The sequence below is a fragment of the Mastigoproctus giganteus genome, chromosome 1 (genome assembly GCF_048544385.1).
Source record: "Mastigoproctus giganteus isolate SK-2022 chromosome 1, ASM4854438v1, whole genome shotgun sequence".
Classification (NCBI taxonomy): domain Eukaryota; kingdom Metazoa; phylum Arthropoda; class Arachnida; order Uropygi; family Thelyphonidae; genus Mastigoproctus; species Mastigoproctus giganteus.
The window spans coordinates 234,623,261-234,638,584 of NC_143575.1; the positions used below are offsets into that span (position 1 = coordinate 234,623,261).

Consider the following 15,324-nt stretch of genomic DNA (forward strand, 5'->3'; position numbering starts at 1 on the left):
GATCAGAAACCGCAAATGCCCGGGACTTGATATGACAGAACCGGAGATACTGAAAAAAATAGAAATTGCTCTGCAAATCCTACTCACCCTCTACAGCAGATGTTTGGAAACAGGGAAATTCCCTGCGGCGTGGACAACTGCAAACACCAAGCTAATTCTGAAAAACCCTACTAAGAACCCAGAATGTCCATCATCATACAGACCCATCGCGCTGCTCTCAGTGGTCAGTAAATTATACGAGAGGCTGCTCCACATGCGGATACAGAACCAGTACGAAGGGGCAGACCTGGCAGCTAAAAATCAGTTTGGCTTTAAGCCAGGATCCTCTATGGTGGATGCCCTTGAAGATCTGCTTAGGAAAGCACAAGAGTGCAAGAAAAAATATCTATTAGTCATTTAAGTCGATTTCGCCCGGGGCGTTCGACTCACTTTGGTGGCCGATCCTGAGCAGACTGAAAGAAGCTGCAGTACCCATCAACTTATACAAAGCAATGGAAGACTACCTTTCAGACAGAATACTGGAAATAAATACAAATTATCAAAAAATCACAAGAAATGTATATAGGGGTTGTCCATGGTCTTGGACGATTTCCTGTGCCAGGACTTGGGGCTGGCTGAGGCCCAGGCCTTTGCGGACGATGTCATTGTTACTGTTGAGGCAGATTCCCGAGTCCAACTGGAAAACATCGGTAATCAGGCAATGCAGAAATTACAATACTGGACCACAAAAAACCAGCTAAAAATTGCACCGACGAAAACCATATCCATCTTGCTCAAAGGAACTCTTCAGGTACAGCGTCCGCCCCAAATAAAAATAAATGGCCTGACCATCAAACTCACCAAGCAAATGAAGTACTTAGGAGTTATCTTAGATAATAACCTATCCTTCATATCCCACCGAAAACACATAATGAAAATAAGAAGATACTCAGCCTTAGTGGCTAGGATTACGAGGAAGGACTGGGGACTGAAAAAAACGAACCCTAATGCTATATTATAAGTCAACCTTCATCCCAGCAATAACCTACTCAGCTGCAGTATTGTACACCAAACAATACTGCAGTATTGTACACCAAACAAGAAAATCCTGGACATGATACATAGGACCATCGTATTGACAACCACACGAGCTTGCCGCACGGTAAGCACACCTGCACTGCAGGTGCTTACTGGAGCGCTCCTCCTGGATTTAGAAGCTGTGAAAGCAGGATTGCTCTACCTGCACTCAAAGGGAGTGGCAGCAAATCATCAGGACTTCACAATCAACCCAGCAAGCAGTCAAAAAACGGAAAGGGCACGACTACAGACCTACCTCCTTCAGGAGTGGCAGCAAAGATGGACAGAGACGACAAAGGGCGAGATCACTCGTAAATTCTTTCCAGAACTGAACAAAATATACCCAAGGCAACCGGGCTGGTTCTTCCCGGGCTTGCACCTGACCTCGTTACTCACAGGACATGGATCCTTCAACCAGAAACTGTTCGGCTTCGGCCTCGCCGATGACCCAAATTGCACGTGTGGGGAGGTCGAAAGCTGGGGCCACCTGCTTTACGACTACCCACAATACGAAGATCTCAGATGCACCCTCATCACGAAAATCCAATACCTCCCCAAATCAAATCAAATGTCAATCACTTCATTGACACGGAAGAGGAGTACCGAGTGCTTTCTCAGTACGCACAGGACCTCTTCACAAGGAGTAGGGTGCTAGTTGCCATACATCGAGACTGATAGTACAGTAACATAAACAAATTGCATAAGACAGAGACAACTCCTGGAAAAGAAAATGAACGGAAAAGAAAGGAATATAGAAAAGAAGGGAAAAAAACTAATGTAAAAGAAAGTAATAAAGAAAAGGGGGAAAAAACTATTCTTGTGCCAACCTGAATCAAGTGGACAAGAATAGAGACAACAAACTGCAGCCTAGCTCCCAAAGCCTTACGGCAGCCTGAAGAGGGTTACCCTAGCCCCCTTCACCTTTAAACCCTACTCCCCCGGGGAGACGATTCTCTCGCTCCCCCACCCTCATTTCTACTCTGGTGGGGCATGGGCATGCCCCACTGAAACTTGAGGCTGTCTTCCCTATTGGCCCCATACTTCTGTCTTTCTCCCCCCCCCAGTCTTCAGTTCTCCCCTCTTTATCTTCACGCTAGCGAAGCCCCACACACCTAAATTTAAACACATCCAAAATATCTTCATCCACGTCCCGGCCTATCAACTCAAGCGACATCAGCCCCACGATTGACGCTGGTATGTGTATGCACGTTGTGTGTATATACATGTATGTGCGTATGTATGTATGTAATGTATACACACATATATACATGCAATATAAATACAATATAAGAATTTTTATTTTTATTTTATTTATTTATATTTTTTTTAATGAGGACAAATGGGCCTGTTGTACTGGGATCCATGGTGAAAGAAGATTAAGTGTTAACCAGTAAAACAATTTAATTACAAATAGATACAGAATATCTTTGATTACAAATACTGGGTTCCTGGTCTGCCTCCACGGGGCGAAGGTGGGGCAACGTTGGGCCTCAGCAGGGGGTCCAGCGACTAAACGACCAGATGAACAAAGGTACACGGCACTACATATACAATATCCATACACTTAAATCTCTGGCATTTCCAGTGAACTGGTACACCCACAATGAAAACTATGCGGAGATGGGGGAAACCCCTGGTGCCGTCTGACACTAAATACACCTTACACCTCACCTTAGAGCAGTTAAATGTAAAATTGCTAAATCCAAGAACGCAGCATAGGAGAAAAGATACCAAGAAATTGACAGCTCGTTAAGAGGAACAGTCATCCGAAGCCTGACGAAGCTTGAGAGCACTGAAAACAAATGAATCTGGATCGAATAAAAATTTATAGACATGGGGAAATCATTATAATAACCTTCTAAAAGAAAGACGATCGCAGTATCAGAGCATAATTACCCCTCCACCAGTAGATAATAGGGAGATAGAAATTACAAAACATCAAGTCCATGACTGTGAAAAATTGATGAAGAACAAAAGATCTCCATGCCCTGGGAACATAGCGATGGAACTAATTAAATATGGACCATCAAGTCTTTTCGATCTGGTAGCACAGCTGATTAACAGATGTATACAGTTAAGGAAAACTCCAAATGAATGGAAAGTAAGTTACATTTCATCCATATATAAAAAAGGAAATAAGCTGGATCCGGGAAACTATAGAGGCCTAAGTGTTAATTGTACTGTGTCCAGACTATACTCTAAAGTGCTTCAGTTAAAATTACGAGAGGAGGTAAAGGATAAGATAAGCGAAGAACAAAGTGGATTTAGGTCAGGTCGCTCTTGTGTGGACAAGCTGTTTGTTCTACAACAGCTGGTGGAGAAAAGAAAAGCAAAGAATAAAGATACCTTCTTTGCCTTCATCGATTTAGAAACGGCTTATGACTCCGTTCCAAGAAAGGAATTATGGAAAGCCCTTCAAAATATATCAGTTGATCCAGAGCATATGGAACTGATTAGGGAATTATACGATAACAACATGGCATATATTAAAGTTGGGAATAGTTTACCGAATGCAATCTATCCAACAAAGTGGCTGAGACAAGGATGTAGCCTATCACCTTTATTGTTCAATGTTTTCTTGGAATGTGCTTTACAATAATGGAAAAAAGCTGTTATGGAATGGGAGTACCAATTAATGACAGATATCTGGAGTCTAAATTTTGCCGATGATCAGGTTATCATTGCACAAGAAGCTTATGATTTAGAATACATGTTGAGAAAATTGCATCTTATGTATGACCAATGGGGCCTCAATATCAATTTTACAAAGACAGAATACCTAAGCACAGCGGAACAGCCTGGTGCATTGAAAGTTACACAGTCTATACATCTAAAACCTGTTGACTTTTCAAATATCTTGGATGTAGATTAACTAAGGAAGGATTGGGGAAAGAGGAAGTTTACACATAAATTCATCAAAGTAGGAAGATTATTAGTGCCCTAAACTCTATACGGTGGAACAACAATATCTCCCGTAGAACGAAAAAAACATATCGGACAGTCGTTAGTGAAATCGGTACTTTGCTACGGATTGTGAGGTTTGGACACTGAAAGAGGGTGATAAAAAGAAGCTCCGACGTAGGACTACCTACGTCGGAGTGCTAGGGTTTCTAGGCTAGAGAGGATAACGAATTGAGGAAATAAGACGTATGCACGCAGATGAAGATATCATAGAACGAATCGAAAATAGAAGGTTGAGATGGTTTGAACATATGCTGTGCATGAATGAGTGATATGGCCTAAAATTATATATTAGGGCGAGGACGCCCTAGAAAAACATAGAAGGAAGGCGAGGACGCCCTAGAAAAACATGGAAGGAAGGTGTACTATCAGCCATGAGAAAGAGAAATTTGAAGCTGAATATGCCCACGTCCAGCGACTTTGGAAAATGCGAACGACAAGGCGGCGATCTGCCGTATTAAGTCGAACATAGATAAATAATATATTTTTAACAGTTATTGTTTTAATATGTTTACGTTTTCTTGCAAATAGTTTTAATAGCTCGAAGTAATTTCTATCTGCTTTTTTGTCAGATACCATGTATCACTGTGCTGCCCAACACTTAGCTGTATCCTTCAAGTATGAGCATGTCCGAGTCAGACGATCCTAATATGCACATGAAGGATGGTCGAGAATGCTTTTCTCATTATGCACAAAAGTTCGACTTATATCTCCCTGCTACTACACAGTATAAAATAAAATGCGAAAAATTAAAAACATGTTACTTAAAGATAACTATATTAACAAAAAAACCAATTCTCACTCTACTTTACCGTAGATTAACCTAGAATAAAAGATATGGTTTCAAAAATGTAACTGAGAGACACAGATAAGTCAGTAGCGTATATTTTAATTTTATTACTTTTGATTCTCAGCATAATATGTCCATCCCTTATTAGAAACTCGTTTGTGCCCACTCTCTCACTAAATTATTTTTCTTATATTAATGTACCTATTTTAGCCTTTTTAACAATTAATTCCTACTTTGTCTACTCTCGGTAGTACATTTTTTTTCATATTTAAAGTTATTTTTATGTTATCTAGTGGTCGGTCGGAGAAAACCGTCTTAAAGATATAAGAATTGTAAGGAATACTGAATCTCACCGTGATAGACGAAATTGGCCCATGGGGAGTAACACAGTGGTTACGATCGCTATTCTTTCATACCATGCGGAAAATGTCTGGATTTGAATTCCATCAAGATGGGAGGAGTTCTGTGGACTTTGTTCACACGACAGTCTAGTTAGTCGATCTGGGGTTTTCTCCCCTTCCCCCGAAACTTGGGTTTTTATATTCAGCAAAACAAGCGAATCGTCCATAAAATACATGAAGTAAAGCAAAAGCAAACAACTGGAGATATTCAGAAGATCTGCTCTAGAAACAAAACGTGTTTATCGCCACTTCAAGTCTTCATTTAGAAAAGTGGCGGTACTGTACCGGGTGACCAGAATCACCTGACGTGTAGTATTGTCTAGTATCATAAAGAGACCCAATCGTTCCTTTGTGTGGTATGAACACTACAGGTCGACTCCTGCTTACATTACTTTCCACCTGGGTGGCCACTTTCAGTATACTAAACATTCCTGGCATTTTTAGATCTTGCACATGGAGAATATACTCAGGGTAATACTGTAGATTTTAGTGTTTTTCACCAACCTAGGTTGGTGCAAAACACTAAAATCTACAGTATGAATATACCCAACCTCAGAGGCCTGTTTGAAGAATTATTTCGATGTTATGGCCGTCCAATTGTGCAGTACGTCAGAGAATTTCAGAGACATAGTGTTAGGGAGGCTAAACATGAACAGCATTTGAGGTTTGCCCATCGATGTAAGACGCATAATCTCATACCACGAGGCTTTCAAACAAAGCTAAAGGTTGGTGCAAAACACTAAAATCTACAGTATGAATATACCCAACCTCAGAGGCCTGTTTGAAGAATTACTCAGGGTAATAGTTTGCCACAGTGTAGTTGTAACCAGAAAAATTTGTTATCGCAGTACGACAGTTTGCCGAAATTCGTATTTGACTCACAAGTGGGACCTGAATATCTATTCCCTCAGCTACCAAATAGCAGTCAGTTATTACTGGAAGAATAATATCCAAAAACCTCAGGGACTTTTCACATATTGCTTTTAGTATATCGTCATATAATAACTCGAGGATCAGAAAGAGCCAAAGACTTTGATGTAGTAAATAAGTAAAATGTAAAATGAGTTGTCAACTATTCAAACGTTATGCTAATATTATTCTGCCATGTTCAAGATCACTTTTAGGTGAAATTCAGCAAAGGTATTTAATTATTTCACAAGAATATCGATTTAATACAGTATTTAGCAAATTCGTTCTTTGATGAAAGTAAAAGCCAGGATTTCTTTTTGCGGGAATCCTGACACTGTTTCATAAACAGAAACATTCAACAATATTTAGGTTGTATAATTTTGATACTAATCCAATGATGAAAATTTAAAATAAGCACAGACAATAAAACGCCGGCAATCAGAAATCTTTTAGCAATACTTTTGTTTTAATCCATAGATGTCCAGGCTCCAATGATTGACAAGTGTCTATCGCCCCCTAAATTTCTCTCTCGTGTTCCTCCAGTAGAAGTTACGTGGGAAGAACCCATATTTTCGGATAACTCAGGCAGTCATCTGATAATTTGGAGGTCTCATGAACCTGGATTCTTTCCTTTAGGAGAAACAGAAGTTACTTATACAGCTCGAGATGAGGCCGGCAACAACAGCACATGCATTATTTCTATTGTAGTTCAAGGTATGTATGTTTGTACACAGTTTAATTATTAAAGTAAATAATAAAGAAGCATTTATGTTTATGTGGTGGTATAACAATTTTATCAATGTCAGAGTTCGTGATGATATAATGATTTCGCCACTCGTCACTCGTTTGCGTTCGAATTACATCGGATACTGGGAGAAATTCTTAAAAGACCTCTTCAACAGGACTATAGTCAGCTGATCTTAAGCTAAGGTGTGTAGAGTTTTTCAACCAACACAACATGCAAATCGGCCTTTGAACAAAACGCAGTATGCCCTTAGATGCTAATGCGATTTATAAATCATAACAATCTACACTACTTTAAAGTATCAACTACTTCGAAAGTTTGTGGTGTAAAGGTAGCACCCTATCACCAATCGACTATACCTTGGCTAGCAACTAATTTTAACAAACTTTAATGCTATCAGCTCTCAGCAGAAAATGGACAGGATTGGCTTAAATGGCAAAATACACGACGAGCAAAAAAGACATATGTAAATGGGAAAACCTCATTAGTATTACCACCTGAAATGCCTGAAGGATCCGTCATGAAGACAGCCAATTAGATGAGTTAATACAACAAAAGGATACTCAAGGCAGTTGCGATATCTGAAACAAAGACAAAAATTAAGAGCCTCCAAAATAAGTGGTAGCTACAGCTGACAGTGATGAAAATGAGAGAGGAAATGAGAGAATGTGAATAATCTACCAGTAATTAGAAAAAGGAAAATTAAATTTAGATGGAATCATGGCAGCGTTCTGATAATTTTTTTTAACATCTCTTTATTTTCACATTTACGTCAAATATTACCGGAGGGGGAGGAAGGGGGGAATAAGTTACCTGCATGGGTGGTTGAGGCTGACAGTTTGGGGAAATTGAAAGGTCAGCTGGATAGCTGGAAAGGTCAGACAACATATGGATTTCCTTCTCTTTTATTATTTATTAATTATTTAATTAATTAATTAGTAAAAGAGTAATTAATTATTTATTCTTATTTTTTTTTTTCCGGCTGGTGCTGCATAAGCCTTAGGCTTCCTTGCACCATATTGGCCATTACTAATACTAATATAATTTTTGAGTTTTGTGTACCGAATACGTCATAACTTCTTCGTTTATTTTGGAATAGGCTAACAGGCAAGAAAACTTTCTAATTTCGTTATTATAACAGCTGATACAACAGTTATCAATTTATAAGTATCGGAGCAATACTTTTGTGAAGGCGCATGTATTCGAACGCATAACATGCGTATTACTCCAATCCCACAACGAATTTAAATCGGTAAATCGTGTAAATGCAGAAAAAAAGTAGAAGATAAACATAAGCATGTTTCATTTTCCAGTTTTCATTTTTCACATACAATATTTGTTCCAATAAAATTTTTATGGTGGATTTTCAGGGAAAAAAATATTAAAATAAATTAGTAAGTAACTTTCCATTTTCTCCGAAAATCTATTCTTACATAGTCCGTAAATACCAGAATTTTTTATATGTTAACATATAAAAATATGTTTTCTTCGCAAACGAAAATCAATTTTCATTTGTTTGGTCAAAGTTGGTAAAAATGATACGCGTTTTAGGGGAGTCTTAAGTTATATCATGACTCTCACATAGTATAACTAGAGAATTAGCTATAAATTCAATAGTTTAAAAATTAGTTATAAATGCTAAAGGAATGTGTGGCAAATATTTAGGGTTAATTATGAGGTCAGCGTTAGATACAGGGGCAGTCTCTTTCTGCTTTTTTTTTAAAGGATATAAATTACTGAATTGTTATTGCAGAGAAATTTTCTAGACCATTTTCGTCTAGTAATTTTAGTTAGAAGAAAAGAACAGGAATGATGTTTGCTATCTACAAATCCTCTTAATTTGCAATTTATTTTCTAGAACATGCCTGCACTTTCCCTGCGGATCCTGTGAATGGCAAAACTAATTGTACAGAATCGGAGAAAGCAGTGTTCTGTACACTCTCTTGTAACGAAGGATATTCTTTTGCCTTTGGTCCTCCAGGTGCTTACTTTTGTGCTTATGATGGAGTATGGTTGCCCGAGGAGCATCTACCTTTCCCAGATTGCTCGTGTAAGTATAAACATTTCAAAATTTTAAATTTGCCTCAACAAAAAAAATTGTGCATTTTTCATTACTTTTTTGTACGAACTTGTGCAAGTGTGTATAATGTGCCTAGTCATAAGCATACGATACTCACCCATGATAAAAATACTGCTTATTCAGCGACTGAAAGATCTGTCTATTGGCAATGCATAGTTGAGTACCCTCAATCCTACTGCAGTGCAGAAAACATAGCCCTCGCGTTAGCACAGTTCATACAAGAGCCGTTCACCCCCACTCCCGGAAGAAAAGGCCGGCGTTCGAATCCCGTCAAGGAGATGAGGAATTTTTATGGGTTTTTATTTTATTTTTTTCCCCCTCCTCCTTCCACAATGTGGCTGAGTTAGTCGGTCTCAGGTGAGGGTTGCACCGTTTTTCCCTTCCGAAAACTCCGGTTTTTCTAACGGCAAATAGGCAAATCGACCACAGAATACACGCAATTTATAGACATATATGCGGCGCAATATCGTCTAAGTCGTTGATGCGCTTAAAAAGCCCCACAACAACAACAGCAGAAAACACTATTTTTTACGATGTAGTACCATCACCCTGTGGTACTATTGGTGGCTCATTTCTCTCGCAAGGCTTACTTATATCAGAACAACACTGCAAGTGGATTATTTTTGATATTTATCCTCATCTGTTGTGAAGTCCAGTGGAGCATGCATATGAACCACGTGCGTGTTTAATTCGCGTGCTCAACTGGATACAATAATAAAAAAAAAAAAAACTGAAACAATGTTTCATTCAGTTTTTTTCAATTGGACTGCATAGAGGTCAGTAGCCTGCTATGCAGTCCAGAATACAAATAAAGTAATATCTACCTTGGTGCCAGAGCATGTACGTGTTCGCTGATATAAATGGCAGGAAACCCTTTTGAAAGTGTAAATTCATTCTGCTGAATTCACCCTTTTATCCTTTAAAAAAAAAAAAGGCATCAATTGCGAAACTCGATAACAGGAATTCCGATGGAACAACTATGCATATAAGGGCAATTTTTCTTACCTTATAGAAACTTCCACTTTAGACTTCATTTCCATATATAGACTAATTGAGAATTTGATGAATCAATCTTCCATTAGAGAATCGGTGTTGCAAAATGCAGGAGTCTTCGACATCTCCTTAGATCGACTGATTCCATTCTGAGCCTTGGTTTTGAATCCTTATCCAGGCCATGTAATGCCTCAAAAATTTTAGTAGGCAATCCGTATTAGGTCTAAGTAAAGCCCTGAAGGTGTGAAAGGCGATCCTCTTGTGGCAGAGCTCTCAGATGTTCGATTAGTTGATATGGCCGGCTCATTTTTATTGTGATGCACAGTCGCTATGAATCATAAAGAATTTAGTGCTTAAGCTAAATTCCAATTACAGGAACGCTATGCTTATGGTTAAGCATTATGGGCAGTATACCTATATAATATATATACAGTACACATGCATGTTTCTTTATATTTCGTAGTGACTCATCTTTCCAACACAATCTTCAGGACAGGCGTCGTGTCTGTAATTGCCGACGGTCTTAGCTGCCAAGATCATTTCTTCCTGAGTCAACTGGAAAAGCATTTGCAAAGAAAAATTGCTAGCAAAGTAAGTAAAGAGCTTTCACTCAAGAATGTTAGAATATGTATTCATAACTATTTCTTTATTACATAACTACAGCACAGAGAAAAACAGCAGGCGGCTCAAGGTAACTTACTAGTTCCCTTTCATAGCGTTAGTACGGAATGGAAGACAAGCGAGTGATCTTGAGCCACCTGTCGTTTTTCTCCCTATTTTAGCAGTAATACGGACGGATTGCAATAAGCAAACTTAGTAACAATAATTTACCTGTAAGTGTATAGTAATTACTCTATTTTACTTTTGTGATACAGCCCTGAAACTATAAGCTGTCGATCAAGAAAGAAGTTATGAAAGTTAAAGAAATGGAATATATATATATATTCCATTTCTTTAACTTTCTGAATATATATATATATTCCATTTCTTTAACTTTCTGAATATATATATATATATTCAGACGATTCTGAATATATATATATATTCAGAATCGTCCAGCAGCTAAAGAAAAACGCAAGTTTTACAAGCAAATCGATTTAAGGCATTCTTTTATTTGCCTTTGTATGTTTGTCAAGTGACTTTTATTGCGAATGTCAATTAATACTGGCACTCTCATTTATGACACTGACATTACATTTCGTGAAAAATTTTTCTTCTCGTTTAACATAACTGCGAATTAAATAATAATAAAAAAAAACTGCAATCGTAATAGCTGTGCTAGTCACGATGACGAGATGTGAGTACGCATACCTCATAAACCTATTCATTTCACTTCTCTTATGTGATGGGCTAAGGGTCTCTCTCTTATGTGATAGGCTCAAGAAGCAGATAAATCTATTTCTTGATTTTCACCATGTTTTTTTTTTTTTTTTTCCTTTAAAACTTTTCGCGGAGAACCTCGTCAGTCTGATATTATCTGGAAAAAATTAATTTCTGGTAGTGTTCGCAGGGCACCTAATGAAGTTTCGTTTCCGGATGAAGTTGGACAGTGCTCGAAATGAAAAAGTACGAAACAGAACGCTCAACAGAATAATACGTGCAGATGGCAGTTAAAGAAAACGATCTGTATAGAATTGCTTAAAACGTGTTATCTGGGAAGTCTTTTTTTTTTTCCTATAGAAACTGCTGACAGATTTATAATGAATACTTTTTATGAAAAATTAATACTTTGTCGGAGTAAATCACCATTAATATGTTAAAGAATAACGACTAATGATTAGATGTTTCCATTACTCATAGAATACATACGTAATTGTTTTTCCCCCCTTAGGTTTCACGTCTTTGTAAGAATAATATTATTTGCTCTGTAGAGAACATGGTTGCTACTTGTAAGGAAAGTCCAGATGGTAAGAAAAAGTACAATCTTCTAAATGTGGTTTAAAATATTCCTGTTTATTTATTGTGGCGAAGTTTCATAACAATGAATATAACTTGTATTTTAATTTTTTTCCAGAGGCTGAAGAAGAGTCAAATCGTATACTTCGAAGGAGACGTGCTGTAAATTCAGAAGTGCCGATGTTCAGCAGACAACGACACAGAAGGAGCGTGTCCATTCCACATGTATTAGCCAAGTCAAAAGCTATGAAAAGAAATCAGACTCTGGTGAAGTCATCGACAGATTCCAAATTAAACGGCCATAAAGACCTTCCCCCACTGTCAGAGAACCAAGAATATCATACCTTTCCCTATGCTTCTAATAGTTTTAAGGATGTAGGTGAATCCCCTTCAGATGAAATTATTCCCTTGGATACGGATGACATCGCTCTAGATTTTGATACTAATTATTTGGAAAACAACTATAATAATTCTCTCCACAATTCTGAGGTGGATGAGAAAAGGACAGAACGGGACAAACAATTTTCTCCTGTTGCGGGAAAAGCACGACCTTCGAACAAAATTGAACTGAAATTTAGATTGACAGGTGAGTCAAAATGCAGCCAATTAATGCAATTTTCAATTACAATTTCAATTTTATTCGTAATGTAAATCTATATTATTATTCAAATCTTTGAGAAAAGGAATGTCAGTTTCAAGCAACAAGCATAACTCTTAATTTTTGAGAATTTATTTAAATAGAACATTTCTTAATGCCACTATTTTTGTCTGGATTGTTTTCAATTTTTGCGAAGGCAACAAAGACCATAAGGCATATGAATAAGACGTCTGTAAACAGCGTGTACATCATATGACCAAAAGTATCCAGACACGCCTCCAGAAATCCCATGCATGCGTATCGGCTCAAACATGCCAATATAAACCTCGTATTATCTTTCTAAGCAATAACAATGTGTTAAAGCCGGCGAGTCAAAATTTTCGGACTGTCAACGTGGTATGGTGGTTGTGCGCGCAACTGCGATTCATCTGAACCTTCCAAAATCCACTGTGCAAGGTGTTAATCAAAAAGAGAAGACTGTAGGTAACAACTCAATTAAAAAAATGTCCGGACAATTTCGCAAACTCACAGCACTCTTCGACGAACAAAAACAGGGTGATTTGTGCTTGACGCATGGAGTCTGTGGAAAACATCGTGGGGTAGATCCAAACATATTAACATCCACAGTATAACATCTATCCGTAGGGAGTTGTTGAGTTCAATAGTAGGGCAGCTGCGCAGAAGCACAACATCACAGTCACCAATGCGAAACAGTTTTTGGAGTGGAGATGTCATCCCCAAGGTTCATAGATTCTCGGGCAGTGGAAGAAGGTGCTATGAAGTGAAGAATCTCGCTAATATTTCGTTCTGATCGACATGCTTGAGTGTACTGATTGCCCAGAGATGTTTTTCTATTGGAGTGTATCACCCTAACCATGAAGTGTGATGATATGTGGCTGTTTCCGCTGGTTTTGACTTGTTCTGTTGAGGGTAAGCCTGACACCACTTGGATGTTCTGAAAAATTATGCGCTGCCTACACTGTGACAGTTCTACGCCTTTTTCACATGGGGGAAATACAAAGCTTAGAACAGCTCTGCCGGACCCTATGGCGCCAGCAGAGTGGTTCTCACCCTAAATTTATTGAGTTGATAATATACATCTGGACTTATAGGGAAAAAATTTACCAAGTGATTTTTAAAAGTGAACAAAAATTTTACATATATAAGGGTAAATCAAAAAGTAAAGGAAATCTGTGTGTAAAACTAGCACCTGGTGTTAGAACAAGCTTCCATGGTTGTCATGCTTACTACGTTGTTAAACAAGTTCATATGTGTATCGCCTAGTTTCCTGGTTGGTTGTTAGAGGATTTTTAGGCGCATCAACGACTTACACCATATTGCACCTGTATATATTATGTCTGTAAATTGCTTGTGTTCTGTGGTTGATTTGCCTGTTTGCTGGACAAAAAACACAAGTTTCAGGGAGAAAAAACCGTGCCACAGAACACAAGCAGTTTACAGATGGCCTTTTTCCCATAAATTACAATTTATGGGAAAAAGGCCCATAAAAATTCCTTGCGTCATTGATGGGATTTCCCAGTTTCCTGCACTCGCTATGTTTCATAAAGTCGAGGCGTAATCATGTTTGCTCCACTTTCTAATTACACCGTTAGCGAAAAATGTGCTGTGATCAGAGTTTTGTTGTCAGAAGGGATCATATCCTCCCGGATTCATGGAAGACTTTTAGCACGATACGGAAAAAAAATCATTAGTCAAAGAAAGATGTATGAATGGGTGGAAAAGTTCACAAGTGGCAGAACAAGTTTGTCAACGAAGACCATTGAGGCTGTTCGACAAGCAACTTTCACAACAATAAATAATATTAATCTTGTAAACCAGGGAAGGTTGACTCCTTCCGATCGCAAAAATCTGATCCCAATACATTGTTCACTACGACGCAATTGGAAAGCGGAGTGGACATAATTACATCTGAGTGCGGGAAACTGGTTACACAAGTTTAGACTTTTCTAACAAGGTGTGGTCACTGTGCCCAGCAGAGACATGAGTTTAAAGACTGTCTCAAAAGGGAGGAACCAGCAGCTTGAGCAAACTGCAAACGTTCTAAAATACCCCACCTTCACTCCATCAGGGACGCAAACTACCCTGTATATATAAAATTTAAGGGAATATACCAAGATAGAACCAATTATGGATAGACGGTCGACCGAACCACCAACACAGAAGAAGCTGAATTTCTTGCAGATTAAGGCACAACGTGCCAGAGCGGTGGTTGAATAAATTAAATTAAAAACAGAGGAAGAGAATATTGATATAATTATGCTCCACGAGCCTTATGTCTACAAGGGTAAGGTCACAGGTTATCCAGCTTCATACAAAATCATTCACGGTACTACAGATGCACCACGGGCCGCAATCGTAGTCAGTAACACTGAAATCCCTGTAGCTAAAGTAGCTCCACTTTGTACACCCCCTTAGTGCATGTGCTCAAGTTCTTACTGCCATAGGATCCTTACATCTGCTCTCACTCTATAGCAGACCTAGTGAAGACATCTCAATTGCGATCAGCATAATACAAACTGCACTTGACCTTCTCCCAGGGGGGTAACCTACTCATAGCCATGGACGCGAATTGTCGCTCCCCTTGTGGCATAGTGAAACACCTGATCGCACGGCTACTCGAAACGGGGAGGAACTTGAAAACTTCATCCTTGCCTCCAAAAAATACAAAAATACAAATTATTATGTTAGGGCCACCCGTAATTTCTTACATATACCCATTTATATATTATGTCTGTAAATTGCGTGTGTTCTCTGGTCGATTTGCCTGTTTTGTTGGAAGAAAAAACCCGTTTCTGGGGGATAAAAACTTGCTATCTACGCCTGAGACCGACTAACTCAGCCACGGAGTGAAAAAAGCCCATTAAAGTTCCTCAT

At 38.5% G+C, this 15,324-nt stretch overlaps 1 protein-coding gene across 1 annotated transcript in view; it reads left to right on the plus strand.

Moving 5' to 3' along the window:
* Positions 1 to 15,324, plus strand: part of LOC150091651 (sushi, von Willebrand factor type A, EGF and pentraxin domain-containing protein 1-like) — a 183,168-nt gene that overhangs the window by 52,793 nt on the left and 115,051 nt on the right. The window contains exons 9-13 of the mRNA XM_090376268.1: positions 6,595 to 6,831; positions 8,721 to 8,912; positions 10,399 to 10,526; positions 11,767 to 11,842; positions 11,950 to 12,417. Coding sequence (XP_090232394.1) covers positions 6,595 to 6,831; positions 8,721 to 8,912; positions 10,399 to 10,526; positions 11,767 to 11,842; positions 11,950 to 12,417 — 1,101 coding nt within the window. The remainder of the gene's footprint in view (positions 1 to 6,594; positions 6,832 to 8,720; positions 8,913 to 10,398; positions 10,527 to 11,766; positions 11,843 to 11,949; positions 12,418 to 15,324) is intronic.